The 27,939-nt window shown below is 51.0% G+C and overlaps 2 protein-coding genes and 1 long non-coding RNA gene across 5 annotated transcripts; 2 read left to right on the top strand and 1 right to left on the bottom strand.

Annotated features, from left to right (window-relative positions):
* The first annotated feature begins 545 nt into the window (after positions 1-545).
* TMEM43 (transmembrane protein 43) lies at positions 546-12,707 on the top strand. Its single transcript, XM_076071980.1, has 12 exons — positions 546-652; positions 4,455-4,577; positions 5,179-5,316; positions 6,123-6,217; positions 6,857-6,906; positions 7,247-7,316; positions 8,316-8,386; positions 8,647-8,762; positions 9,268-9,336; positions 10,199-10,300; positions 11,365-11,482; positions 11,668-12,707. Exons 1-12 carry the CDS (start codon positions 617-619, stop codon positions 11,895-11,897), a joined length of 1,218 nt encoding a protein of 405 aa, XP_075928095.1. The 5' UTR covers positions 546-616; the 3' UTR covers positions 11,898-12,707.
* On the bottom strand, positions 9,330-14,334 carry LOC142930065 (uncharacterized). The gene is made up of 2 exons (XR_012946018.1): positions 14,222-14,334; positions 9,330-12,534 (listed from the first exon to the last, which is right to left on the bottom strand). It is a non-coding gene; the product is annotated as an uncharacterized LOC142930065 (long non-coding RNA).
* Positions 14,335-14,351: 17 nt separating this feature from the next.
* Positions 14,352-22,794, top strand: LOC116949457 (dual specificity tyrosine-phosphorylation-regulated kinase 2-like). Of its 3 annotated transcripts, none has more exons than XM_032966827.2 (4): positions 14,352-14,589; positions 16,213-16,310; positions 17,894-18,829; positions 20,155-22,794. In XM_032966827.2, the coding sequence occupies exons 1-4, from the start codon at positions 14,352-14,354 to the stop codon at positions 20,926-20,928; spliced, it is 2,046 nt and encodes a 681-aa protein (XP_032822718.1). In that variant the 3' UTR covers positions 20,929-22,794. The 3 variants fall into 3 exon arrangements, with proteins under 3 accessions (XP_032822718.1, XP_032822717.1, XP_032822719.1); XM_032966826.2 differs by having other exon boundaries at positions 17,891-18,829; XM_032966828.2 differs by lacking the exon at positions 14,352-14,589 and adding an exon at positions 15,020-15,429 and having other exon boundaries at positions 17,891-18,829.
* Positions 22,795-27,939: the final 5,145 nt, after the last annotated feature.

Raw genomic sequence — 27,939 nt, 5'->3', positions numbered from 1 at the left:
GTGATGTTGGTGATGGTGGAGGGATAACACCTTCACTAATTTTTGGTCACGAGTGGTGTTTGAGCTTGTACAGCCCTTTGGGGTTAGGGACGTGTTTTACTGGTAGGAACTTCCTGGTTACACCAGCTCACAGGGGATTATTGTGTCCGTCCGTCCGTCGTGCATCCAAAAATGGGAGGGGTGGGGCTGGGTGGAGAGGGGAGGGTGGGGAAGGGCTGGGTGGGGAGGGTGGGGCTCGGTGGGGAGGGGAGGGGCTGGGTGGGAGGGATGGGGCTGGGTGGGGAGGGGCTGGTCACCCCGTGGTGCCCTTATAAAACTCAACGTTTATGTGCGCTTTGAAGCCACGTGAAGCGTCGAAGGCTCGCTGGCAGCTCACGGGAAAGACAGGTGTTGTGGTTGCACCCGATTCAAGAGCCGAATGGCTCACAGGGCTATACCAAAATAAATTTACTGAAACCTCTGGGGGGGACCCGCGCCAGCACGTGGACACCAGCGACCGCGTGCGGTCTCGCGCATCACTGCGCATGCGCCACCCGTGCCGTGACGTTGCCACGTGGCGCACGCCCCCTCCGAGGAACGTGAACTGCGCCCCTCCCCTCAGCCGCGCCAGTTGCGCATGCGCAGACCGCCAACCATGGCGCATCGAGAGCGGGTACGAGACGTTTACCCCCTCTCTCACTCTCACTATACCCCCTCTCTCACTATACCCCCTCTCTCACTATACCCCCTCTCTCACTATACCCCCTCTCTCACTATACCCCCTCTCTCACTATACCCCCTCTCTCTCTATACACCCTCTCTCACTATACCCCCTCTCTCACTATACCCCCTCTCTCACTATACCCCCTCTCTCACTATACCCCCTCTCTCACTATACCCCCTCTCTCTCTATACCCCCTCTCTCACTATACCCCCTCTCTCACTATACCCCCTCTCTCACTATATCCCCTCTCTCACTATACCCCCTCTCTATACCCCCTCTCTCACTATACCCCCTCTCTATATACCCACTCTCTCACTATACCCCCTCTCTCTCTACACCCCCTCTCTCACTATACCCCCTCTCTCTACACCCCCTCTCACTATACCCCCTCTCTCACTATACCCCCTCTCTCTCACTATACCCCTCTCTCACTATACCCCCTCTCTCACTATACCCCCTCTATCTACACCCTCTCTCTCTATACCCCCTCTCTCTACCCCATCTCTCTCTACACCCCCTCATTATACCCCCTCTCTCTCTACACCCCCTCTCTCACTATACCCCCTTTCTCTATACCCCCTCTCTCTCTACCCCCTCTCTCTCTACACCCCCTCTCTCACTATACCTCCTCTCTCACTATACCCCCCTTTCTCACTATACCCCCTCTCTCACTATACCCCCTCTCTCACTATACCCCCTCTCTCTCTACACCCCCTCTCTCACTATACCCCCTCTCTCACTATACCCCCTCTCTCACTATACCCCCTCTCTCTCTATACCCCCTCTCTCACTATACCCCCTCTCTCTACCCATTCTCTCACTATACCCTCTCTCTACACTCTCTCTCTCTATACCCCCTATCTCACTATACCCCCTCTCTCACTATACCCCCTCTCTCACTATACCCATTCTCTCACTATACCCCCTCTCTCTCTACACCCTCTCTATACCCCCTCTCTCACTATACCCTCTCTCTCTACCCCCTCTCTCTCTACACCCCCTCTCTCACTATACCCCCTCTCTCACTATACCCCCTCTCTCTCTACCCCCTCTCTCTCTACACCCCCTCTCTCACTATACCCCCTCTCTCACTATACCCCCTCTCTCACTATACCCCCTCTCTCACTATACCCCCTCTCTCACTGTACCCCCTCTCTCACTGTACCCCCTCTCTCACTATACCCCCTCTCTATACCCCTCTCTCACTATACCCCCTCTCACTATACCCCCCCTCTCTCACTATACAGTGAGGGAAAAAAGTATTTGATCCCCTGCTGATTTTGCACGTTTGCCCACTGACAAAGAAATGATCAGTCTATCATTTAATGGTAGGTTTATTTGAACAGTGAGAGACAGAATGACAACAAAAAAATCCAGAAAAACGCATGTCAAAAATGTTATAAATTGATTTGCATTTTAATGAGGGAAATAAGTATTTGACCCCCTCTCAATCAGATAGATTTCTGGCTCCCAGGTGTCTTTTTACAGGTAACGAGCTGAGATTAGGAGCACACTCTTAAAGGGAGTGCTCCTAATCTCAGCTTGTTACCTGTATAAAAGACACCTGTCCACAGAAGCAATCAATTAGATTCCAAACTCTCCACCATGGCCAAGACCAAAGAGCTCTCCAAGGATGTCAGGGACAAGATTGTAGACCTACACAAGGCTGGAATGGGCTACAAGACCATTGCCAAGCAGCTTGGTGAGAAGGTGACAACAGTTGGTGCGATTATTCTCAAATGGAAGAAACACAAAAGAACTGTGAATCTCCCTTGGCCTGGGGCTCCATGCAAGATCTCACCTCGTGGAGTTGCAATGATCATGAGAACGGTGAGGAATCAGCCCAGAACTACACGGGAGGATCTTGTCAATGATCTCAAGGCAGCTGGGACCATAGTCACCAAGAAAACAATTGGTAACACACTACGCTGTGAAGGACTGAAATCCTGCAGCGCCCGCAAGGTCCCCCTGCTCAAGAAAGCACATATACATGCCCGTCTGAAGTTTGACAATGAACATGTGAATGATTCGGAGGACAACTGGATGAAAGTGTTGTGGTCAGATGAGACCAAAATGCAGCTCTTTGGCATCAACTCAACTCGCCGTGTTTGGAGGAGGAGGAATGCTGCCTATGACCCCAAGAACACCATCCCCACCGTCAAACATGGAGGTGGAAACATGCTTTGGGGGTGTTTTTCTGCTAAGGGGACAGGACAACTTCACCGCATCAAAGGGACGATGGACGGGGCCATGTACCGTCAAATCTTGGGTGAGAACCCCCTTCCCTCAGCCAGGGCATTGAAAATGGGTCGTGGATGATTATTCCAGCATGACAATGACCAAAACAAAAGGCCAAGGCAACAAAGGAGTGGCTCAAGAAGAAGCACATTAAGGTCCTGGAGTAGCCTAGCCAGTCTCCAGACCTTAATCGCATATAAAATCGGTGGAGGGAGCTGAAGGTTCGAGTTGCCAAACGTCAGCCTCGAAACCTTAATGACTTGGAGAAGATCTGCAAAGAGGAGTGGGACAAAATCCCTCCTGAGATGTGTGCAAACCTGGTGGCCAACTACAAGAAACGTCTGACCTCTGTGATTGCCAATAAGGGTTTGCCACCAAGTACTAAGTCATGTTTTGCAGAGGGGTCAAATACTTATTTCCCTCAATAAAATGCAAATCAATTTATAACATTTTTGACATGCGTTTTTCTGGATTTTTGTTGTTATTCTGTCTCTCACTGTTCAAATAAACCTACCATTAAAATGATAGACTGATCATTTCTTTGTCAGTGGGCAAACGTACAAAATCAGCAGGGGATCAAATACTTTTTCCCCTCACTGTACCCCCCTCTCTCTGTACCTCCTCTCTATACCCCTTCTCTCTATACCCCCCTCTCTATACCCTCTCTCTCTCTATACCCCCTCTCTCTCTGTACCCCCTCTCTCTCTATACCCCCTCTCTCTGTACCCTCTCTCTCTGTACCCCCTCTCTCTCTGTACCCCCTCTCTCTCTCTGTACCCCCTCTCTCTCTGTACCCCCTCTCTATACCCCCTTTCTCTATACCCCCTCTCTCTCTGTACCCCTCTCTCTCTGTACCCCCTCTCTCTCTATACCCTCTCTCTCTCTGTACCCCCACTCTCTCTATACCCCCCCTTTCTCTGTACCCCCTCTCTCTATACCTCCTCTCTCTCTATTCCCCCTCGCACACTCATTGACTCTCAACCACGAAGAACAAGGATCCCCCCCATGTGTCCGTGAAAGACTGTTGGGGGCAAGTGCTGTTAGCGAGTAGCACCGACGAAGGCCGGGTGGATGGCTTGCACCATGCCCAGCCGCTTGTCTCCCGATTAGCGATGTTTTACACATCGCACCACACTAATTTAAGGCCAAGTTGATCTAGGGGAGGCCCAGGACCAGTTCATCGTCACTAGCGGAATCGAACTCGGTTCGCTGGGTTCGTTGCGTGGTTCGCTAACCGCTCCCCGATCCACCCTTCTGCTCGCACACCACCAACCCACTGTTACCCACACTTTGCGTGCTGTTATCTTGGGTTCCAGGCTGCAGGATCTCTCGTTGCGACGGAGTTCTCATCATTCACATGTTGTTGCATTTACATTGGTTCGTTCCTGTGTTGTGATTATTGGTTCCTATGTGTTTAGTGACGTTTGTTACTGGTTCTTCTGACTTTGTTTATGTGTTGTGACTTGTTCCCACGTGGTGGTTCCCGTGCGGTTGTTCCCGCGTGGTGGTTCAGGCTGCACCCCCCCACACCATGGAGGCGACCGGGTTCCTGGAGCGCATGGGGCGGAGCGCCGTGGGCACCGCCGTGGGCGCGCTGCTGCTGCTGGGCGCCGTCTTCCTCCTCGTCACCAACGAGGTGCGCACCCACGGCGCTGACGAGCGGAAAGCCGAAGGAGGGCGAGACGTGTTCCGTCTCACTCAGGGGCAGCGCAGTGGTGACACTCGCGCCGCAGGGCAAGAAATCCCTGGGTTCGAATCCAGACCCGGGTGCCTCTCTGTGTGGAGGTTGCATGTTCTCTCTCCCCCCTGTTCAGTATGAGTTTTCTACGGGTTTTCCGGATTCCTCCCATACCTGAAAAACCCACAAAGTGTAACCGGTATTGGACAAACATCCAAATGCTTAAAAACTGACTGCAAGTGACTCAGTTGGGATCACAGAGCAGCATCGTCCCCTACTGCGGAAACGTGGCAGGACCCTCCTGAAAAAAGTGAAGATTCAGTCTTTCTTGGTTAAACAAGCCAAAAAATCTGCATTTACACACTAACACGCGTGCAACCACATGCGCCTGGCTGTACCTCGTGTCTGTGTGCTACCGCTTGCTACTGCTTGTATGTGTGACTGCCCGTGTCTGCGTGTGCGACTGCCCGTGTCTGTGTGTGCGACTGCCCGTGTCTCCGTGTGCGACTGCCCGTGTCTCCGTGTGCTCGTGTCTCTGTGCTCGTGTGCTTGTGTGCAGGGACGCGCCGTGAAGACTGCCGCTGCTCTGGACGAGGGTCTGGCCATTGTGAAAAGCCTCCCGCAGGCCCTGGGCTCGGTGGCGAGCGAGTTCGATGGGCAGCTTGTCCACCTGTCCGGGCCGATTCGTACGGAGAAGGTTCGCTGCTGCTTCCTTTCTACCAGCAGCTGCTGCTTCCATTCCACCAGCAGCTGCTGCTGGGTTACATTACAAGGAGAAAAACTGAGCCCCAGAACATTAAACAAGCAGCATGGGGCCTAAAAAAACCTGAACGATGTCACACCGCCACTGCTGCAGTTGTACAGTGGCAGCTGCTGTGCTGTTGTTTTGCTACGTGCCACTGCTGAATGAATGCTGCTGCTGCTGCCGCCATGTAGACTGCTGCGCGCTGCTGTTGTCCTCCGTGCCGTCGTTGCTGCTGATGCTGCGCAAGAGGTCGTACATCTCAATGGGTTTATTACCTATCCTGGTTAAATAAAGGGTGGGTTTTCTCCAGGTACTCCATATTCTTCCCACTCATATAAACATTAATGTGTGAAGTTGGCCAGACATCCCACTATAGAACCACAGAGCTTGGGCGATTATTAGTGCCGGTTCTGGCCTGATTTCCCGGTTGTCTGAAAAAAAAATGCTCAACATGCTTTCTTTTGCAGCATTACGAGTGACTTTGCTTTGGTTTAATTTGTTACATGGATGGTGGTCCCGTTTACCCGGTTATTTAGCCATTGTACACGGAAGATCCGTGGTGCCGTGAGCACAGCAGCAACAAAAACAAATGACTAAAATATCAATATTATATAAAAACAAATACGGCAATGATAATGACAGTGATGATGGTATTGGTGATTACAATGACTGCAAAGATGACGATGATTGTGATAACGATGGTAAAAATAATGACGGTAATGGGTGTCTAACGCGCTGCATCTCGCTGCCTCGCTCAGCCACTGTACGACCCCAACTACGGCGTTCGCGTGCACGCCGTGAAGCTGCGGCGCCACGTGGAGATGTACCAGTGGGTGGAGCACGACGACAGCAGGTGCTGACCCGACCACACCGCTCGCCACATTCACCACGCGCTCGCCGGACTCGCCAATCGCCACGTTTACCACGCATATTTATCCTGGCTCTAGTTCAGGGGTGAGCAAATTTTTTGACTCGCGGGCCACAATGGGTTCTAAAATTTGACAGAGGGGCTGGGCCAGGAACAGATGGATGGAGTGTTTGTGTGAACTAATATAAATGACGTGTAAAAATCATTACATGAAAGGATTTGGCCTTTAACAGGTAGCAAAGCATTTGTTTGCAAGGCAATTTAACAAATTGCACGAACATGAACAATACAAAAACATGTCGTAACTCCCAGTCAAAGTGCGCCATCTAATGGGGAAATGGGGGCATTACAGGAGAAAGGTAAAATTTTATTTAATAATAATATTTGTAGAAGTTCGGCGGGCCGGATTAAAAAGCCCAACGGGCCGTATACGGCCCGGGGGCCGTACTTTGCCCATGTCTGCTCTAGTGAGATCGGTTCGTCCAGAGAGGACCCCTCTGGAATGCCATGGGGTTGGGTGTTTCTCCTGGCCGCGTCTTGTTGCAATGCTGTGTGCTGGACAGGGGCCACTCTGGGGCTGTCGGTGCGTGACGCTGCGTCACGGTGTGCGTTCTCGTTGTGCAGGGAGTACAAGGAGGGGAGCGAGGTGAAACGAGAAGCCAGGTACTCGTATGGTGAGTGTCTGCCTGGGGCCCAGCTCCTTGCCTGTTCGGCACAAACACGCCGCCAGTGCCTTCGTGGAGGGCATCTCCTCGCCGGCACTTGTGGTCGTTCTTTGTTGTGTATTCAATGGCTTTGCGTAGAACCAGGAGCTGTACCTGACGGGGGGTAGTCTCCAACGAGACACTCGCAGTTGCAAGGGAGCCTGACTACCAATAGAAACACTGAATTGTACAGAGCTGAAACACCACCATGAAGAGCTGAACTCGTCCCTCATCCCTTGATCTTCACGTCGGATAAATATCCCCGCTGCATTCCAAACAACTGGCTATGTCGGTCGCGTTGTCTCTTCAGACACAGAGTGGCGCAGCGACGTGGTCAACAGCCGCAACTTCGACAAAGAGTTTGGCCACCAGAACCCCAGGTGACCTAGCGCTACTTTCCCGCTCACCCCCCCCATTCTCTCCTCACCTCTCCGCTCTCCCTCATACATATGTGGCGAATGTGAGTGCCATGAGGGTAATGCCGATTAGCATGGCACACAGCCACCACAGCATTGTTACCAACTGACAACCACAGCATCACACAACACAAAGATTCCTGTGTATAGAGTCTTAACAGATTCGCCTCTCCAGGTAAAGTCATAACTCGCTGTGATGCTTACATCCTTCCTGCCGTTTGGCTGTTATCTCCGTCTCTCTGAGTTGCATTGCCCTGTGGGATGCCTTTGCATTGACGGGCTGGGGTCTCACTACCATGGCCACTACTGCTCCCTTAGCCTCGATGTATCGTTGGTTCTTACTGTGTTATGGGCAGTGTGTCTCACTGGCATGGCCACTGTTGCGGTGGTTCTCTTGCGTTGACGCTCTTGCCTCGTGGAGGCCACTCTTCGATCTTACATTAACATGCTAATCTCACATTAACATAGCCACTTCCATGCACTCGTCGAGGAGGCCGCTCTCCGATCTTACAGTTACATGCTAATTTCTCACATTCACATCACTCGCCCCGCCCACTTCTTTATGACCCTTGAGCTACACCCACTTCAAACCTCAGCAGCAGATCATGCTTTCTCACCTGATGACGGATGCTTGTGTTGCGCCCGAAACGTCGTGATTTATTTTATTTCATACCTACGTGACTTTACCGAAAGAACCAAAGAGTATGGATTCCTGCAGTCACGAAAGCTTCAAATCAAGATTCTTAACAGATTATTGAATTGAATCAAGACACTTCTTGCTGAGGCACCAGCATCACCACTTTTCCATCCTGCTGCGCTAGGTTTACATATTGTGTGCTAAGATGCAGACCACTCCTACCTGGTACCTTAATCATATTAAACAAGCATGGTGCGAGTGTTCTGACCTCACCGCCACCACCCTGCGCCGTGCTCCGTGACGCCGCGCATGTGATTGTATTGCAGCATCATGGCGGTGGAGAGCCTCACGGCCGTGGCCTCAGACGCGCGCGTGGGCCGGCTCCTCCTCTCTGCAGGTGACCGTTGATCCTGGCCCTGCACCACTTGCGTCTTTCGCGTGGAGACATGCAGCCAGGAGCCTCCCATCTGCTTGTCTAGTTTCTTCCATTCCCCACAACGACGCCCGTGGTTGTTGTGCGTCGTGCTGTTTTGCGTCGGGCCAGGCCTCATGTCTCACAGGGAGGGTCTTCGGTCGGTTCATGGCGTGAGAATGGCGCAAATTCCCGGTGTCCCGGGGTGAGCGGTGTTCACGGTCACGCCGGGTGCTCTACCGCAGAACTCCTGGAGAAGATCACCTGGTTCCGGCCCATAGCCCTGCTCGGGATGAGTCCGCCCAATGCCGACACGGAGATCCACGACAATCACTTTTACCACCGCTACCACCCGGGCCAGGTGAGGCAACGCGGCCGCTATTTGCCGAGGAAGTCAAAGACAAATAACGAGCGCTTTTAGTACGGGCACTGTCGTTCTCGTAGCGCCAGACCAACGCAGAGGAAGGCACTGCTGTGTTTCCCAGGCGCAGTCTGCAGAGGTTTCACACTCAGGGGTGATGATGCTGCTGTGCGTCTGATTCTAGTTGAGTAATTTTAGTGTCATTTGTTCAAATTTTACAAAGGTGGAACGTGACGCCAATACATGATCGCCGACTCTTTTGAAAGGACGTGACTGCATCTTCAACGTGCACTGCGAAGCAGATGGCGTGTAGTATTTTGCGCTTCATTACACCCGCAGTATTAACCGGGGCGGCCTGCGAGAATATAACTGCGAACCTTTGCAATGAGCGGCCAGCTTAACACCGCTGGGCCGTGTCAACGCATTCACTTGTTTTGAAGGCCGCCAGGCATCGTGTTGCAGCATGGACATGCATTTGGCGTGTTTGTTGTGTGGCGTGGATCAGTACGCGCAGGTGGGCGACCTCCGCGTGTCCTTTTCCTCTGCCGGCTCGAGTGGAGAGGATGGTGAGGAGGTACGAGGTTTATTTGGAGTGTTCACTCGGGGGGACAAACTGATTCAGGAAAGTGAAACCGCAAGCGAAATAACACAGCTGTCTGCTGTAGTTTTTACGAAATATGAGAGACTTTGTGCTCTTGTGAGCATCACTCCTCGACTCTCCCACCCGTGCTGAGGACTCGTTTGACCAGACACTGACCTTTTCACCTCATTCATCCACACCATGTTCACCAACCACACTGCACACCACAACATCTCAAGCACTCGTTCTCCCACTCACCCATACTCAGACCCACTCGCCCACCCAACAAATAACTCACCACCCACTCTGCTTCGTCCCTCACACTGCTTCACTGGAATTCCTTGACATTCTCTCCTTTCCCCAAGATCTTTCAGGAATAACCTTGCTAACGTCAAGAAGCGTGTTAACGCTTAGTTTATACTATTTTAATAGTTCATTTGGTTGCTGGCCGCTTGACGTTTGGGATGTGTGCTTGGCGATGTGTGTGGGTGTGTGGCTGTCAGCCTCTGTGAGGAGCGGTGATGCAGCAGTTAGCGCACTGCACTACGAATCCGGTGACCCAAGTTTGATTTCCGCTCGTGGCCAACACTAGTGACCATTGTCTGAACCGGTCCTGGGCCTCCCTCAGGTCAACTCAGCCTCAAATGAGTATCTAGTGCGGTTTATAAACATCGCCACTGGGGAGACAAAGGCAGCCAAGTGTGCTGGCCACCCACCACTTCGTGTGCTGTTTTGCCTTTCATAGGTGCTCACTAACACAACTTGCCCCAACAATTTGTTAAAGCTATACGGGAATCTTTGTATTTGTTGTAGGCCTCTGAAGGCCCCACCCAGCATTGGCCGTGTCTCTGTGCAGGTGTCCATCATCGCCAAGCAGCTAGGCGAGCAGCTGGTGGCTCACGCAACAAAGTCTGGGAGCTCCCTGGCTCTCCTCCACCCGGGCCGATTCTCTGCCCAGGTGCTGCAAACCGCCCAAGCTTGTGGCAGCACAACTACATAAACACCTTCTTGATCATTATTGTTCAACTTGTTTACCCGGGAAAGCTGCCTTCCCGAGTCTCAAGACTCTTTCAGAAAGGTCTTGCCAACTTTTTGCAGGCGGGGGCGTTGTTGCTGCTGCTGTGTGGTCCTAGTTGAGTAAATTGCAGGTCATTTTTCAGCATCGAGATATTTAGCCAGTGACAGTTACATTGTGTGTTGTTAGCGATGGAAGGAAAACTGGAGAACGTGGAGAAAACCCATGCAGGGCTGGGGGCGAATGTACAGAGAGGCACCCGAGTTGGGAATCGAGCCCAGGATGATTCTCATTGTGGCGCACGGGCGTCGCCGCCAAGCTACTTGGGGCGACGGAGCTGGGCTTTCATTGCCCAGCTCAATGGGGTAAATGTCGGAGTGAGCATCGAGGCATGACGCTCCTCTTTATTCACAGCCCTGCAGTGATGGAAATTCCATATTCATATGGTGGGGGTGAGTCTATCCGTAGGATAACCCCTGTTGACTTCCCCACAAAGTGGTGCTTATTTTATTGACTCTGGAGGGACGATTACACACGCTGAGTCGACCCCAAGTGAGGATTTGAATTCAGAACATTCCGATTGCTGTGAGCCACTCGCGCTGAGCCACTCGGCCGGTGGTTAAACTGAAAAGAGGGATGGAGGAGCTCCTGCTGTCATTCAGCCACTGAGTGTGGTAAACTACTCTGAAGACAACTATTTGTAAGGTGACGCAAGCCTCACTCTGCTGATGAGACACTGAATGTCGAAACCGGTCCAGAGTTTTGCTTGCGTTGAACCAACGCTACTGTCGTGATGCACTGCCAGGTGGCCGTGTGGCCGATGGGATGTGAATGCAGCGTGTATTATCCGCTTGTTTATTTTGTTAATTGTATACTCCAGGACGACGCTGATTATTGTTATGCAAGGTCAAGAGGTTAGGGCCACCAATGCTGCTGCTTCCTCTGTAGCACTTGCGCTCCAGGTCTCAAAGCGATGGTGCTTTATTGATGGCTCTCCCTCCCCGCAGGAGCTGTTTGAACTGGAGCACCACAGCAACCGGCAGCTGAGCTGGGCACTGCGTGTCGCCGGCCTGCTTCTCATGTACGTGGCTATCAGGCTCATGGTCAACATCGTCCACACGCTCGGTAAGAAATGACGCGGCCAGCAGCAGCAGGGACACTGTAGACGTGCCGGATTTGCGGGTGTTTGTATGGAATTAACCAAGATCGAGTGAGAACTGCGTGAATGTTTGTCCGAAATGCGAGCAGTGTGTGGTGGCGACTAAGACGTTGAGGGCGGGCGTGTGCGTGTGTTCCTTTGGCCTCTGCAGTGGATTGGCTGCCGCTGGTGCGTGACCTCGTGAACCTTGGCCTGTCGGTGTTTGCGGCAATCGGCGCCGTGTCGCTCTCGGTGACCGTCGTTGCGCTCAGCTGGCTGGCCTACCACCCCGCACACGCCGCGTTACTGCTGCTGGCGGCCGTCACAGTCGTGATGGTGCCTTGGAGGCTCGTGCGGCCGCAAGCCAGGCCCGCGCAAGCAATGCGCTCAAAGAAAGAGTAGCGCTATCACCAATGTGCACGATGGGGTGGGCGGTCCGCGTCTCTGCTGCCTTCAAATGCGCGTTCACTCCACTCGCTGTGCAGCAGGGTGGTGGCGCCTGTGGTGATGCTTGTGGCCACACTGCAAGTTGCGCCTGGGTTTGACTTTGGCGCCTCTGTCTTGAATTTGGTTTCCTGGCATTGGCCAAACATCCCAATGCTAAAAGATTACCTACAAATTCCTGAATTGGGATCACACATAGCAGCAACATTGCCCCCTACTGCCAAAACTTGGCAGGACCCTCTTTCCTGGTTAAACAAGCATAATGACAACCTTGCTTTACCCTTCTCACTCTTGCAGTGAGACTCATTCTGGTCTGTCGAGTTCTCAGCTCGTTACACATCAACTGAACTCATCATTCTTGCAGCCTTAATTCCAAAGTCTATATAGCCGTCCACATATTTCTACTGTAAATTACCAGAACGTGCCATTGGTAATTTAGAGCAGGGTGTTGGTGGGTATGCACGTAGCCTGTAATCTAGCCCTGTGAAGGCAAGGGTTGGTGGATCACAAATGTTGCGAAGCTTCTTTCCCATGAGCATTGAAGAGGAGCCATACCCTGGCTCGCCAGCCGAAGGAAGTCAGCACCACAGCAACACTGAAAAGGAACGGCTGCGATCAGTGTCACTCGGTATACAGTGGAATTAAAATCAGATGATTACCAAAGAGTTGAACAAACTCCACTTTTCCGATGTGCTACAACATGAAATACATTTGTATGCTTTTTTTGTATTTTAATTTGTTTCATAATAAATACAAGCAATAACTCTCCTGGTGTTTACAGTTGCATTGCGTTCACACAGTAAGAGGGGCGAGAGGGATGTGTTTGTGCCACGTTCACCTCCCATGGGCACCAAGTACCCAAGACGGTGTCGAGTCCGAGCGAGCTCCTGCTCCAATGAACAATACTCCCCTTTACAGCCATTGGCCAGTGGTGGAAATTCTTCATTCGTGTAGCGGGAGTGAGTCGACCCAGAGGACAACCGCTGTTGGCTTCCCCGTAAAGTTATTATTTCATCGACCCCCGAAGAAATGGTGGGCTGAGTCAACTCTCAACCAGGATTTGAATTTGCAACATTCTGGATGGCGAGCTGCTCGCTTGAGCTAAGCCAAGTTAGTTGACATCGATTGTAAGTTCGGTACGATTCCTCTCAGCCAGGCGGTGCTGGCTATGCCGCAGCACTGCAGGGAGGCAGCCAGGGTTGGTGGATCACAGCACAAGTGGCAAACGACCATGGCCTGACTCGCTGGAAGGCAGTAACAGCAAGTCGACTTTTCGCCATCTGTTTACATCCGTAAGGGAATAGTGTTTTCCCCTCGTGTATAAACACCGTAAGAATAGGTTTTCCCCTTTTTTTCTGGCAACAAAACAGGTGTTAGGACAGACATGGGCAAAGTACGGCCCCTTGGGCTTTTTAATCCGGCCTGCCGAACTTGTCCAAATATTATTATTAAATTAAATTTTACCTTTCTCCTGTAATGCCCTCATTTCCCCATTAGATGGCGCACTTCGACCGGGAGTTACGACGTTTTTGTATTGTTCATGTTAGTGCAATTTGTTAAATTGCCTTGCAAATACATGCTTTGCTACCTGTTAAAGGCCAAATCCTTTCATGTAATGATTTTTAACACGTCATTTATATTAGTTCACACAAACACTCCATCCATCTGTTCCTGGCCCGGCCCCTCTGTCAAATTTTAGAACCCATTGTGGCCCGCGAGTCAAAACATTTGCCCACCCCTGTGTTAGGATGTTAAAACACCAAACTGATACCTTTTGCAAGGAATCAAAGCCACAAGTATCTGTGGTTAATGCAGACATGATTCCTCGCAAAATGTTTAAGTTTGGTGTTTTAACATCTTACAACTGTTTTGTTGCCAGAAAAAAGGGGAAAACTTATATTATATTTTGACACTGGCAAAAGAGGTCCCATGATATCAACAGTCTCGAAACATCTTAAAATAAAAAAATGCAGGACCATCCTGAAAGAGATTCCGAGGACTCAGCATGGCTTTCCTGGACAAATTAGTAAATGATTCATGTTATTGGTCATACATTTTTTTACTTAACTTTTAAAAGTAAACATCTATTTTGCTTCCCTGAGGCCCTAATAGTTATGCAGTCTTTAGGTGACTTTACTCAAAATTATCTCGTAACAATAAACTGGTCGCGAAAGCCTACGTGGTGTTAAACTAACAATAAACACGTCTTTATGAGACAACAATGGGCGCGTAAGCCTTTTAGTGACACACACCGACTCAACCACCACTCACTGACCACTCACCACACTGCAGGTCACTACACTTCTCGTTCCGCTTCTTCGCATTGCTCCGATTCGGAATTCCTTCCTCCCCTCATGCGTGCTGTGTTCAGCCGCCACCACCACCAACCACCTTGCCACGGCGGGAGATTGAATGGAGGCGGCCGCCTCCCGGAGTTGCTCGCGGGCCCACAGCACGGGCAGCAGCAGCTGGGGCCTTGTGAGGGCGGCCTGGATGGAGCCTCGCGGTGAAATCGCCACGGTCCCTGGGGCCGAGGTCGGGGCCACGCGTCGCCATGGAGACGCCGCCCCCGCGGTCCCTGGGCTCGGCGTGAGGGAGACGCGGTGGCGCCGAGACGCGCGGGGCGAGAGACAAGGAACTCGGCGAGCGAGTGAGTGTGAGGGAGCGTGAGGGAGTGTGAGTGAGCGTGAGGGAGTGTGAGGGAATGTGAGGTAATGTGAGGCGAAAGCGAGGGAGTGGGAGACGGTGCGGGGCGCTGGCGCCGAGCGGTAGTCCGCGCGGCGGCGGCGGCGGTGCAAGGGAGGGAGCCGCCATCTTGGGATGCGGGGTCCGGGTCGCGGGGACAGAGACACGGGGACAGAGACACGGGGACAGAGACACGGGGGCACGGGACAGAGACACGGGGGCACGGGGAAGAGACACGGGGGCACGGGGAAGAGACACGGGGGAGAGACACGGGGGCACGGGACAGAGACACGGGGGAGAGACACGGGGGCACGGGGAAGAGACACGGGGGAGAGACACGGGGGCACGGGACAGAGACACGGGGGCACGGGGAAGAGACACGGGGGAGAGACACGGGGGCACGGGTAAAGACACTGAACACGGGGGATAGACACTGAACACGGAGACAGATACTAAGAGACAGACACGGTGAGAGACACGGGGACACGGAGATAAACACGGAGACACGGAGATAAACACGGAGACATACACGGAGAGACAGATACGGGAAGACATATACGAAGGGACCTAGAGACGCACGAGTGACAGAGAAAGACATACGGGAATACGAGGCACTGGGAGATAGAGATGAGGGGAAACAGAGGTGCAGGACACGAGAAACACAAACAATTGAGAGCCTGATAATCTGAGACTTGGAGACAGGTACACGGAGACACAGGGGGAGACTGGGGGCTCGGGCCGGCAAGAGTCGCCATGTTCGTGACGAGGAGGCCGCTGCAGGCGGCGTCAGCCCCAGCCCCAGCAGGTACCGGGGCCCCGGGGAGGAGCGGGGCGACACGGGCGGTGATGTGGTCGGAGGAGTCGTCGGTTGTCACTGGGGTGAATACATCTTCATTGCGGGTGCCCGAGGGAGCCCGCGTCTCATGAATCGGTTGCGGAGCCCCGCATTGGGAAGTTTTGCCAATGCCGTGAATTCGCGTTTAGTGTCACCCCGAGCGCAGGGGAGGGCCCCCGACTCGCAGCCACGGGAAAGATGCGGGCCACGCAAGGGTGCCCTGCAAGAGGGTGCAGGATGCACTGCTAGGGGATTCTGGGTGTCGATTGTCCAGGGTGTGTGATGCTGGGTGCCCAGCGTCCAGGGTGTGTGGTGCAAGGCGTGTAGGGCTGGTTGTGTGGCGCAGCGTGTATGGTGCTGGGTTTCCATAGTCCAGGGTGTGGTGCTGGGTGTCCATAGTCCGGGGTGTGTGGTGCTGCGCGTGTGGAGCAAATTTAATTATGTGGAGTTGGCCAATAATGAAAGAGGTTTGGTGCCAACACGGGGCGTGAATGATGAAGGTGTGAGAGTGGCGCACAGGTTACACATTATGAAGTGTAATGTTAAGCGATAAGATTATATTCAACGACACACCAATGTGTACGATTGAAGAGTTGGTGATCTAATCCTTTGTACATGGAATGCTGTGCACCTCTGTGTTTTGTTAACTCCATTCCCAGCCGGCATTATTTTTTTCTGTTGTGCTGGGTTTCCTCGTCAATTACAGATGTTGTGAATGAAGTGACACGATTTCTTGTCTTCTTGCTGCTGCAGTGGCCGGTTCAGGAGACAAGGGCCCGGAGTCCGGCCCCCCACGCCACCGCGGAGATCCGGGCACGCCTGTGGAGTTACCACCCCTGAGGAGCCAGCCGGTGAGGACGCGGCGCCAGGGAGCGTTCACCTCGTGAACGTCACGCGTTGCCTGCAAAATGGTCGCAGCATCTCACAGAGACACGGGGACCACGGGAACACTTCGAGCTCTTGACTTACATAGTTTTGTCTTGAACCAGGACCAATGTCTAATTGAAAAGGTTCTTGCCTCTAGACATCTGGCAGTTTGCCAGAATTCATTCAAGCAAGCCTGACTGCTGATTGTGATATGCACTCCAGGAGGCCGTGGGATGTGTCAAATATTTGGATATTTTATGTGAATGAACAGATGGGGGAAGGAGGCAAATTGTCTGCTCCTTTATTTTGGCTGTTAAAAATGGTAATTGGCAGTGTAGTACATTACATATCTGTGGACACAGGGATCAACTTCTCCCATCTCGCTCGCGAGTGCCACGGTCCCTCGTCCTACAGAATCATTAGGTCCTGCAGCCCCTTTTGGATCCGGACCTTTGTGACAACATTGTTTTCAGTAATGACGAGACATATGAGGGGCAGGCCAGCGCAGTGGTAGACGCTCATGACTCGCGGACAGCACAATATGTGTTCTATACCCGACTCGGGTGCCTTTCTGTGTGGAGGATGTTTTCTCCCCCCTGTCCTGCATGGGTTCTCCAGTTTCCACAAATAAAATATACAATGTAACAGGTATTCGCGAAACATCCCAATTTTGAAAAATTATCTGCAAATTTCTCAATTTGGATCACACACAGCAGCATCGCCCCCTGCTGTAAACACTTTAGGATTCTTCTGAATAAGAGTCTTGACACTAAACGAGGAAAATTATAATTATCGCCCTCATACAAGGCAGTGTGAATTCTAGCTCTAAAGAATGTTGCATCCAGGATCGAACTCTCATCCTTCCGATTGCTCTACTGCCGAGCCACTGAGTACAGGGGTGGTTCACCCCACCGAAAAGCGGTAACCGTTTTGAGAATCGTTTACTGGTTTTAAAAGCCAGGTACCGGTAACCGATCCCATTAGAATTTTAGTCGGCAGAGGTGGCCGTACCCACACTCTACACCACCCACGGGACCTGTTACTCAACTTAATTTTGCTGAACCAATTCACACAGCTGGGTGGACATAGGCGGAAGGGTTTGGAGGATTTAAACAGGTCCCTGCAGGGTGGGCTGGTAGGAACATTGGAATTTTTCACTTCGTTAAAGTATTGAAAGGGGACGGACGGACGGACACATTAATCTATTGCAGGCTGGTACACTCAGTTTACAACTTCGTTCCTACCAGTATAAATGTGCCTCATTCTTTCAACTTCTGTGCTGGGAGAGGAATGGAACCGGCGACCTCTGGATTGCAAGTCCATTATGCTGCTGCCCATTACACCACCACGACCACCACCGCAGCATCAGCTCCCTTCGTTTCTCAGTTCTAATCAAAACGCGCTGTGTTTATTGCAAGAGACATTTCTATACGTGCTGTATCGAGTACGAACCGATTTTCACCGTATATACCGCTAGCACAACAATAACCGGTACTAATCACCGACCTTGCACTGACTCGACTGCGTGTCCTTCCTCGGCAACGTGCGCATCGAACGGCCACAGCAGGGCGGCACGTCGAGGCCCGGCGCGGGCGATCCTCTGCTCTCGGCACACTCCCAGCTGCAGGTGCAGCAGCTGTATGTCGACAGCCCCGGCGTTGGCGCCCGGCGACCAGTGCTCGCGTCGCAGCCCAACGGTGCACCGCTGGCCGGCAAGGCCCACGCACTGCCGGCCGTGCGCGCGGCCGATAAGACGCTTGGCGCCGGCGCCAGCCCAGCCTCCACCAAGTCCGGCGACCGCGCCAATCACGCCTCGTGTTCCGCGTCGCCCAACAACAACAATGGCGGCAAACAGCGGAGCCAGCTGGCGTCTCCCGATCAGGCGGTGCGACTATATGGACAGAAGCTTACGGCGTACGAGCACCAGGAGATTTACAACTATGCGGAGATATATTTCGTGGGGCACAATGCGAAGAAGCGGCCGGGGGTCGTGGGCGGAGCAAGCAACTGCGGCTACGACGACGAGCAGGGCTCATACGTGCACGTCGCGCACGACCACGTCGCCTACCGCTACGAGGTGCTCAAGGTCATTGGCAAGGGCAGCTTCGGGCAGGTGGTGAAGGCCTTTGACCATAAGACCCAGACGCATGTGGCGCTCAAGATGGTGCGCAATGAGAAACGCTTTCACCGGCAGGCGGCGGAGGAGATCCGCATCCTGGAGCACCTGCGCAAGCAGGACCGGGAGAACAGCATGAACATCATCCACCTGCTGGAGAGCTTCACATTCCGCGGGCATGTGTGCATGACCTTCGAGTTGCTCAGCATGAATCTTTACGAGCTGATCAAGAAGAACAAGTTCCAGGGGTTTAGTTTGGCGTTGGTGCGGAAGTTTGCGCACTCGATCCTGCAGTGTCTGGACACGCTGCACCGGAACCGCATCATTCACTGCGACCTGAAGCCAGAGAATATTCTCCTGAAGCAGCCCGGGCGCAGCGGCATCAAGGTACGCGTTACTCCTTTACCCAGGGAAGCCTCACTTGAGTCTCAAATCTCAGTATTTAATTCAGGAGTGTCCTGCCAAGTTTTGGTAGTGGGGGGTGATGTTGTTCCTGCTGTGTGTAATCCCAAATTAGTAATTTGCAGGTATATTTTCAGCACTGGGACATTTGTCCAATACCAGTTACATTGTGTGTTTTAGCTATGGGAGGAAACTGGAGACATTGGAGGAAACCCATGCAGGGGGAGAGAATACAAACTCCACGCAGAAAGGTGCCTGAGTCGGGAATCAAACCCAGGTGCTTCTGGCTGTAAGGCACGAGTGTTGCTACTGCGCCATCACCCTGCCACCATGCCTCCCTTTAAATGTATGTAGGCACGTGGACCACTGGTCCACGTGCCTACATATGCATAAAGAGGAAGTGCACACTACTAACTACTGGGACACATCGTTCAAAAATATGATCATTAAAAATATGGAACAAAAAGTGCACAAAGAAGCGTGGAGAGACACCTGCTTAAAATTACATTGAGAAAGAGGAAGAGGATGGCATAGATGAGAGGAAACACGCGGGCTAGAGATGCCATTCAAACTGGGAAAGAAGATGAGTGGGCCTGGGCAGAACACGTTGCCACTGGAAGGAAACGATGATGGGCGACGATCAAGAATGCCCTGTCATTGACGTCATCTCATTGTGATGAGTAATTAATGTAGACTGAAGGCAGAGCAGTGGTACCACTCGTGCCTCACAGCAAGAAATTCCTGGATTCGATCCCTGACTCGGCACGTGGAGTTTGTATGTTCTCCCGCTCTAGCTAAACACACACGCACAATGTAACTGGTATTGGCAAAGCGTCCCAGTGCTGAATAATTACTTGCAAATTACGCGATTGGGATCGCATATAGCAGCAGCAACATCTAACCCTATTGTAAAAAATGACAGAACCCTCTTCAAATAGAGTTGTGAGACTCGGTTAGACTTTCCTGGGTGAATGAACATAAATCCTTGTTGTGGGTTAACTCAGCCCATCATCATCATCCCTCCGGGTCGATAAAATAGGCACCACTTTATGGGGAAGGTTGCCTTATGGAAAGACTCGGCCCTGTCATAATATTGTAGAATTTCCAGCATAGGCTCAAAGATGTAATCAAGAAATAAGCACCAATGCCTCCATAATCTGAGCAGGCAGTCACTTTGACTTATAATGATATAGTGCATCGCCTACACATTATATAGTACGTAAAATGGGATTCCCATGCATTCAAATTGTACGTTCACCACTTGACCAACCGTAAATGTTTGCTTTAACTTCTTGATGCTGCCGGTGCAGGTGATAGATTTTGGCTCGAGCTGCTTCGAGCACCAGCGGGTCTACACGTACATCCAGTCGCGCTTTTACCGCGCGCCAGAGGTGGTGCTGGGCGCCCGCTACGGCCCGCCCATCGATATGTGGAGCCTGGGCTGCATTCTGGCAGAGTTGCTCACGGGTAGCCCCCTGCTGCCGGGCGAGGACGAGGGTGACCAGCTGGCCTGCGCCATGGAGCTGCTGGGCATGCCGCCGCAGCGGTTGCTCGCGCAGGGCAAGCGCTCGCGCAACTTTGTGAGCTCACGCGGTCACCCGCGCTACTGCGGCGTCACCGAGGCGCCCGACGGCGCTGTGGTGCTCAACGCAGGGCGCTCGCGCCGCGGGAAGCCACGCGGGCCGCCGGGAAGTCGCGAGCTGCCGGCGGCGCTGCGCGGTTGTGACGACCCCCTGCTGCTGGACTTCCTGCGTGGGTGCCTCGAGTGGGAGCCTTCGGAGCGCCTCACGCCCGCCCAGGCGCTGCGCCACCCCTGGCTCCGGCGCCGCCTGCCGAGGCCCCCCCCACAGTCGGGGGGCGGCGGCGGAGGGGCGGGCGCCGGCACTGCGGCGGTCGGTGGGGACGGAGGCCGCCGTGGAGGCCGCTCGGACCCGCTGGCCAAGCTGCCGCCTGCGCCGCACGCCGGTTCATCGGGGAAGCGTCGGACTCGTGCTACGGCATCCGCCAACAACCACCAGCAGCAGCCGCACGAGCACAGCCCCGCGGGGCCCCCGAGAACCGTGTTCCCCAAGATCCTGGGCTGACGTCTTGGACGCGAGAAGACATTATAGCTGCACAAAACTTGAATTTTTACAGAGTTTGTTTTTTTTAATCTTCAGAACGCTACCAGGGTCCAGGCTTTTGCAGTACACGTTTTTACGCGGAAATTTTTTTCACGATTCTTTGTAATGAAAAAAATATTTTGCAATACTATTGCTAAAGTGAAGGACTTTTTGGTTTTTAAGCAATTTTTTACCTAAGCTGTACCTTTCAGATCAAAATATAACAGTGGTGCCCAAAATAAGCAAAATGAAAAACACTTAGTGTTACTCTGTTGTTGCGAAGGTGCCGTTCCTAAATGGCTTGATGAGTCCCACTGCAGCAGTGGCAGCATGAGCAGCCGCCGTTTTATATGAAGAGCAGGAAGAGAGAGGGTGTCTGGAAACACACGCACTTTGATGCCTTGTCTGAGTGTGATCCCGGGGGGTGACTCGCGCTGTTTGATGACTACACTGATCAGGCGCAGTGGTGACACGTGCCCCTCACAGCAAGAAGTGCCTGGGTTCAAGTCTGGAGTTTGTAATCTCTTCCCCATGTTCTGCGCAGGGTTCCTCCCATAGCAAAAAAAACATGACAAATGTAACTGGTATTGCAAATTACTCAATTAGGATTACGCACAGCAGAAACATTGCCCCCCTACTATGAAAACTTGGTAGAACCCTCTTTTAAAAAAAGAGTGAGACTCAGTGAGGCTTTTCTAGGTAAACAAGCAAAATAATAAAAACTAAAAGACATCAATTCAGCGTCATTTCAGCATCTGGGAAAACCTTTAGTTTGCCTCTGATATAATCCGCCATTGCTGTCCAATGTGTGATTTGTGACAGCGGCGGCATTGTGGTTTGCTGATGAATAGCAGTGAGGATACACTTGCCCTTCTTAATGAAGCACGATACAGTATATGGACCATGTTCTCGATCACAGCCCAGCTCAGGCTTGAGCCGCTCAGATTATTCAATGACGCGTGAGTGAACAGTCGTGGTTCGGCTTGGATCATGCGAATATCTCGTACACGACTGTGACTATTGCCCAGAGCCAGCTGAGGTTAAGCATGGTGACTGATCCATGGCTCACTTGAGCCAGAGCCAAGCCTGAGCCAAGCAGTGACTGCAGGCCAATATCTCTCGAATGAATTCCAGCAGTAACTCGGGTCTTAAAGCTGTTGAGGAAACGTGTGACTTTTTCTTAAACGTTTTATATTTGTTTTTTGCACCATGGTTCATTTTATAACTGACGATGCAGCGTATGTACGTGACTCAGAGTTGCACTGGTTCGACTACAGCAGAGCTCGCCAGCAGTACAGTGGTTGTTAAGATGTCAGTGCCGTCGTGCCTTACCGAACAACGTTGCGACGACGATTCACTGGTGACCAGAATCTCTCTACGGACACACTTATAAAAATAACTGTTGGTGACTTGGCTAGAGTGTTTTTTTAAAACAAAGTTATCGCGTGAAACATCCTATTTTTATACTTTGCACAACTGTTCGTACAGTCGCAGGATGCTCGCGTACTAATTTAATGTTAGCCGTGGTATTTGTCGTACCAAAGTGACGTCTGTAAGTGGTGCGTACGCATGACAGTGTTGTGTGAATCCATTTCAAGGCACTTGGATTTGAGGAGTTAAACCGATGAAATGTGAACGAATAAGATGCTGATGGAGGTAGATGCCGGTCGGGTCAACGTTACACCACGTACCCCTCGTGGCACGTTGCCGGCAGGAGAACCAAAAACACATTTCTGATCGCTCTTAATGTGCAGACAGCGTATATCTGTAACGTGTCTTGTAGATGCTAGCTGACACTGTTTAACATTGCTGTGGACAAAAGCAAAATAAAATCTAAATGCAACTGTAGTGCGCATCGTTGACTTGCAAGTGGGTTTCTTGCACATAAAACGGTAACCGATTATGTTTTAGCAATCACTGTTTTCATATTCATGTCTGCAAGCACTAGAGTCGCCACCCGTCTGAGTTTGACTCTTCACTATCCGGGAATTGGCACCTGTATTCAGAAGGCAGGGATTGATTTGTACTGAGATCTGGTGGCTTCATGTTGAACTCTTACTAGATACATTGCTCATTTCAGATAGACTAAGGCTAACTTAGAAAGATTGTCCACGTTTGGTCCATCGTGGAGAAGGTGGCGACGCGACGCTCGTGTTAACCATGGTGCTGAATTCAGACTGCAGACAAATGGCTGCCAATTTGCGGTGTTTGGACACGCGCGGTAATTTTCCAACACAAGGCGAGCGCAGTGAAGCGTTTATACGCACACAGCCAGTTACTTGGCGACCAGGCCCCTTCAAACGTGAACAGTGACCACCGTGAATCGGCAGTTTATACTCCAGTCTACGCGTTTTATAACCATACCGCTTCATCGTTAATGAGTGGCAATGTGGTGGCGGCGGCACAGCGGTGACGTTCGCGCCTCACTACATGAACATCCTGGGTTCGATTCCCGACTCGGGCGCCATTCTGCGTGGATTCGTATGTTGGCCCCAGTTTGCAAGGGTTTCCTGCGGGTTCCACCGGTTTCCACCGCTTTCCTCCCATTGTAATAAAAACACATACAGTGCAATGCAACTGTTACGGGCCACATACCCAATAGGGACCACACAACAGCAAAATTGCCCCCTACTGTGAAAACCTTGGCAAGGACCCTCTTGAAAAAGAGTTTAGGTTTTCCTTGGTAAATAAATATAACAATGATAATGCATCATTTTAACATTGGTTGCAGGTCAATTTCATGATAAATGCTATTTTTAAACATTTCAGAAACATGCATATTTAATTTTAAGATTTTTAATTAAGTCTTGGGTTAGGCCACGCAATAGTCTTAACCCGAATACAAACATCATTTATGAGTCATAATACTGGCAGCGAAACCTGTCGAGTTATATTTATAGAACTGGGGCAGAGCGGTGTTCGTACGCGCGTCATAGTGTGCTTGCAGTGTCAATTGTGCAATTGAGGCATTTTGTTTCCAGTTATTTTCCAGGTTAAAAATTTTAAAGACCTAAATGATCCATTAGAACAAATGATAATGATATCACGCTGTGGGAATTACATTGTAACCCTTACAGGGCGGTGTAATCAGATCGCTGTGGGACACGGTTGGCTGCGTACGGTGCGAAATATGTTCAACATACACACATACATGGACCTGGGTGGCGCATGTAGATGTAGGGTGCCGCGATGAAAGCTAATCACCCTGCAGCAGCCGATGTTCACTGATGCTCTCACTCTCTCAGAGATCCACTCGCAGCCCCTCACACACCCTGTCGCCTTAAAGGCCGGCAAGACACACGAGGGGGGTGCGTGGCCAGCACCACACCCGGCCACATTTATCTCCCCAGTGGCGATGTTTTACACATCACACCAGGTACTCATTTGAGGTCGAATCGACCCAGGGGAGGTCCAGTACTGCTTTAGATAATCGTCACTCGTGTTGACCGTGATGGGAGAATCGAACTCGGATATGTGGGTTCATAGCGCAGCACTCTACCACTTAATCACCACTCACACGGCACACTCGCCCTCTCACACTCACAGACACTTGGCCTCACTGCCGTTTGCCCTCATCGCGGTGTAGGAATAGGAACCGCTGTGAGGAGTGGCGGTACACGCGTGTGGTGCTGTGAGGAGTGGCGGTACACGCGTGTGGTGCTGTGTGGAGTGGTGGTACACGCGTGTGGTGCTGTGAGGAGTGGCGGTACACGCGTGTGGTGCTGTGAGGAGTGGCGGTACACGCGTGTGGTGCTGTGTGGAGTGGTGGTACACGCGTGTGGTGCTGTGTGGAGTGGCGGTACACGCGCACTCGTGTTGGGGGAATTCACGGTGAATTTCCATCTACAAACATCTTCATCCAAACGAACACTCACAGCTAAACAACTTTCGCTGCTTGTCGCTTGGCAAGCAGTAATATCCACAGGAGATTATATTCTAGAGAAATCCCGAACATCATGACTGACCAAGTTGATTTTGTTTAACCGGGTGAGAACTCGGCAGCATCGGTTCGACACAAATAAAAACTCGACCGGTTTCGACATGTATTCTCTCATCAGCAGTCAGCCTTACTTGAACCAGTGCTGATATATTGCGCAGATAGTAATAATAATATTATAGGCAGGAATCCTCTCTGTTAGCTATTGATCCTTTAGTTCGACGCAACACTCGATAATACACAACACAATAATTCGCGTCGCTGTGGTTGGTCGGCGGAGGTGCAGTCGCCACGCTCACGCCTCACACCAAGAAGCTGCTGGTTCCGATTTCCGACTCGAGCGCCTCTCTGTGTGGCGTTTGTATGTTCTACTCCTGTTCTCCGTGGGTTTCCTCTGGGTCCTTCCAGTAGTTAAGGGAACACGCGCAATGTAGCCGATATTGACTAAACATCCCAATGCCCAGTTTAACACGTAGGCTTTCACTACCAATATCATCCATGATAGATGTTTGGGTTAGATCGCGTAAATATATAAATATGTCGTTAAACCCGCCACCACCCGACACAGCCAACAAGTAAGGGTTGGCACGTAAACAGAACATGCCAATTCGTCACTAGTACAGCACTAACCGGTGTGTTGGAGAGCCAAGCCACAACATTTACAAACTGAGTACGACGTTTCTCCAGTAATTACAACTAGCTTCATCAGGCGACAGCCAGATTTGTGGAGAAAACAGGACGAATGATCAGCACGAGACTGAAAGAACATTAGCACTGGCGGAGCCAGTGGGGGTAGGGTGGCACGTGCCCCCTCAATGATGCGATCGAAATCCCGAATTTCGATTCTATCATTGGGGTTTATTAGTTATAAATCGGCATTTTGCTACCCTTACTGCCACTGTGTAGCATATTACGTGCCAGGCACTCTATGAGATGATATGACAATAGTCTGAATCCATAATTGGCAATAAGTAACGGCAAAGCAGTTATAAGTGACTCAGAATTGTGCGCTGTTGCGTATACAGTACACGACTTCCCTGAAGGCATTCACCTTCAGCGAGCGCGATGCCGATTACACACGCGTCGAATAAAAAGCAATGACAAGTCCTTACTAACAACTCCTCTATCATTTTTCATTGCTGGAGGGGTTCCCCCCCCCCCTACCTGAAATCCTGGCTCCGCCATTGAACATCAGAGAAATATTAAATTCTCCTAAATGCAAATGTCAGCAGTATCAGAACACGCGTACCAACGACACTCAATTGATTTTGATAACGTTGAAGTTTTGTACAAAACTAGCTACTACTGTCCAAGACTAATTAGATAATCTATCGAAATTAAAGTAAATCTAAATAACTTTAACCGTTCGGATAGCTACCGTCTTAGTGCTGCGTTGAAGCGAATCATCAAATAATACATTATTAAAATGCATGCCTACGAAGGGCAGCGTACATCAATAGGGATTACCGTTGGTAGGGTTATTTGAATAAACACGATAGACAGGAAGGACAAGTTCAAAGGGCTCGCATAATGCACATGCATAGTGTACGTTGCCTCAGTAATTCCCCCCCCCCCTACATTGTGCAAGAGCGCAGAAGGGTGGTCAACCCATCCCAATGCTGAAATATTACCTGCAAGTTACTCAATTGGGATTATATACAGCGGCGGCGGCAGCAGCAGCACCATCGCCCCCTACTGCGGAAACCTGGTAGGACCCTGCTGGAAAAGAGTTGAGACTCGGTGAGGGTCACGCTCAGCGGGCAGCCCTGCCCAACCCAACCCATACACCTACCTTATGAAGCATAACATCCGCTGCTAAAGCCTACGTGTCGACTAGGTAATTGGTTGATTAAATGTAAGGGCAATTTAAACATCTTAACCTCTACAAACTTTATAAACTGCCAAGACACTTCAGGGAATCATGCCCAGATGCCAATCACTCACTCAGTGTACTCCCTGCAATGTTGGACCCCGGGGTCACAAACGGTAACGGAAATTACAGGACTGAAAAGTGTGCAAAGAAGGATGGAGAGATGCCCGGAATTGAGCTTACATCAACAACATCGCATCGCATTGACCTTTACCCAACAGTGGATAGACCATGATAATTACACGATTAAGTTTTTCAGTTTCATTTATTAGGTATAGCCCTGTGAGCCATGCGGCTCCTGACTCGGGTGCAACCGCAACAAACAAAAATATGAACAAGAAACATCTTATAGTGACTACCCGTAACAGAAAAATCCAGGAAAAAACAGCAAAGTCTTCCAGAAAAAACACCGTATATCAACGCTGTGTGCAAAAAACCCAGTGGGATGCAAGTCAAACAATAACAACCATAATACAATTTAGATTAAAGTTATCAGGGTAACTCTGTACTTCAACAAACAAACATGGCTAAACCATACGTTTTTGAAATCAGCAAAATAAAGCTATAAAAACAATGTACCAGTGATCATAGGAACTGTGATTCAAATTTAACAATAAACGATATATATGTAACATGTATGACCAAACTTTGCAGCCATAGCTGGCAGCATGAGTCACTCCATAACAGCAGAAGTATAAAAAAAATTCAATACTTTGCAGCGGTCATCCGGAGCGATGCATTTGATTTCAGGCCACTCTGCATAGTAGTGGCAGCTAGGGGTGTACAGCTCATCAAGAGCAGTTTTGAGTGAAGATCTCACAGGTTAGTGATCCAAGTTGCAGTTTATTGGCGATAGCATTCAAGACCCTGGGGGCATCAACATCAAAGGCCCTTCCTCCAGTATTTGTACGACAAAAAGGAATGTGAAGCTGGTAAATGAGCGAGGACCTTAGGTCACATTTGTTCTTCGAAACAGTAAGGAGATCCAACAGGTAGTCTGCTGATTTTTTTGTAACTACATCGTGAATAAATAATATCTGATACACAAGCCGTCGATCATTAAGAGATGTTAAGTTTGACCCAATGGAGAGATCGGAGTGGTGGGTCCTATATGGGCAGTTCAATGCAAATCTTAAGGCCGAGTGATAAATTGAGTCCAGCTTCTTCAGTATAGTACTGGGGGCTG

The sequence above is a fragment of the Petromyzon marinus genome, chromosome 36, assembly GCF_048934315.1.
Source record: "Petromyzon marinus isolate PM22_M1 ecotype Great Lakes invasive population chromosome 36, UKy_Petmar_22M1.pri1.0, whole genome shotgun sequence".
Classification (NCBI taxonomy): Eukaryota; Metazoa; Chordata; class Hyperoartia; order Petromyzontiformes; family Petromyzontidae; genus Petromyzon; species Petromyzon marinus.
This window is presented reverse-complemented; position numbering and strand designations above follow the sequence as displayed.

Coding starts and splice junctions, on each gene's coding strand:
- TMEM43 (XM_076071980.1), top strand. CDS start 617: ATGCGCAGACCGCCAACCATGGCGCATCGAGAGCGG. Junction 8,387..8,646: donor CCGGCTCCTCCTCTCTGCAG/GTGACCGTTGAT, acceptor GCTCTACCGCAG/AACTCCTGGAGAAGATCACC. Junction 8,763..9,267: donor ACCGCTACCACCCGGGCCAG/GTGAGGCAACGC, acceptor GGCGTGGATCAG/TACGCGCAGGTGGGCGACCT.
- LOC116949457 (XM_032966826.2), top strand. CDS start 14,352: ATGGAGGCGGCCGCCTCCCGGAGTTGCTCGCGGGCCCACAGCACGGGC. Junction 16,311..17,890: donor CACCCCTGAGGAGCCAGCCG/GTGAGGACGCGG, acceptor GAACGGCCACAG/CAGGGCGGCACGTCGAGGCC. Junction 18,830..20,154: donor CCGGGCGCAGCGGCATCAAG/GTACGCGTTACT, acceptor CTGCCGGTGCAG/GTGATAGATTTTGGCTCGAG.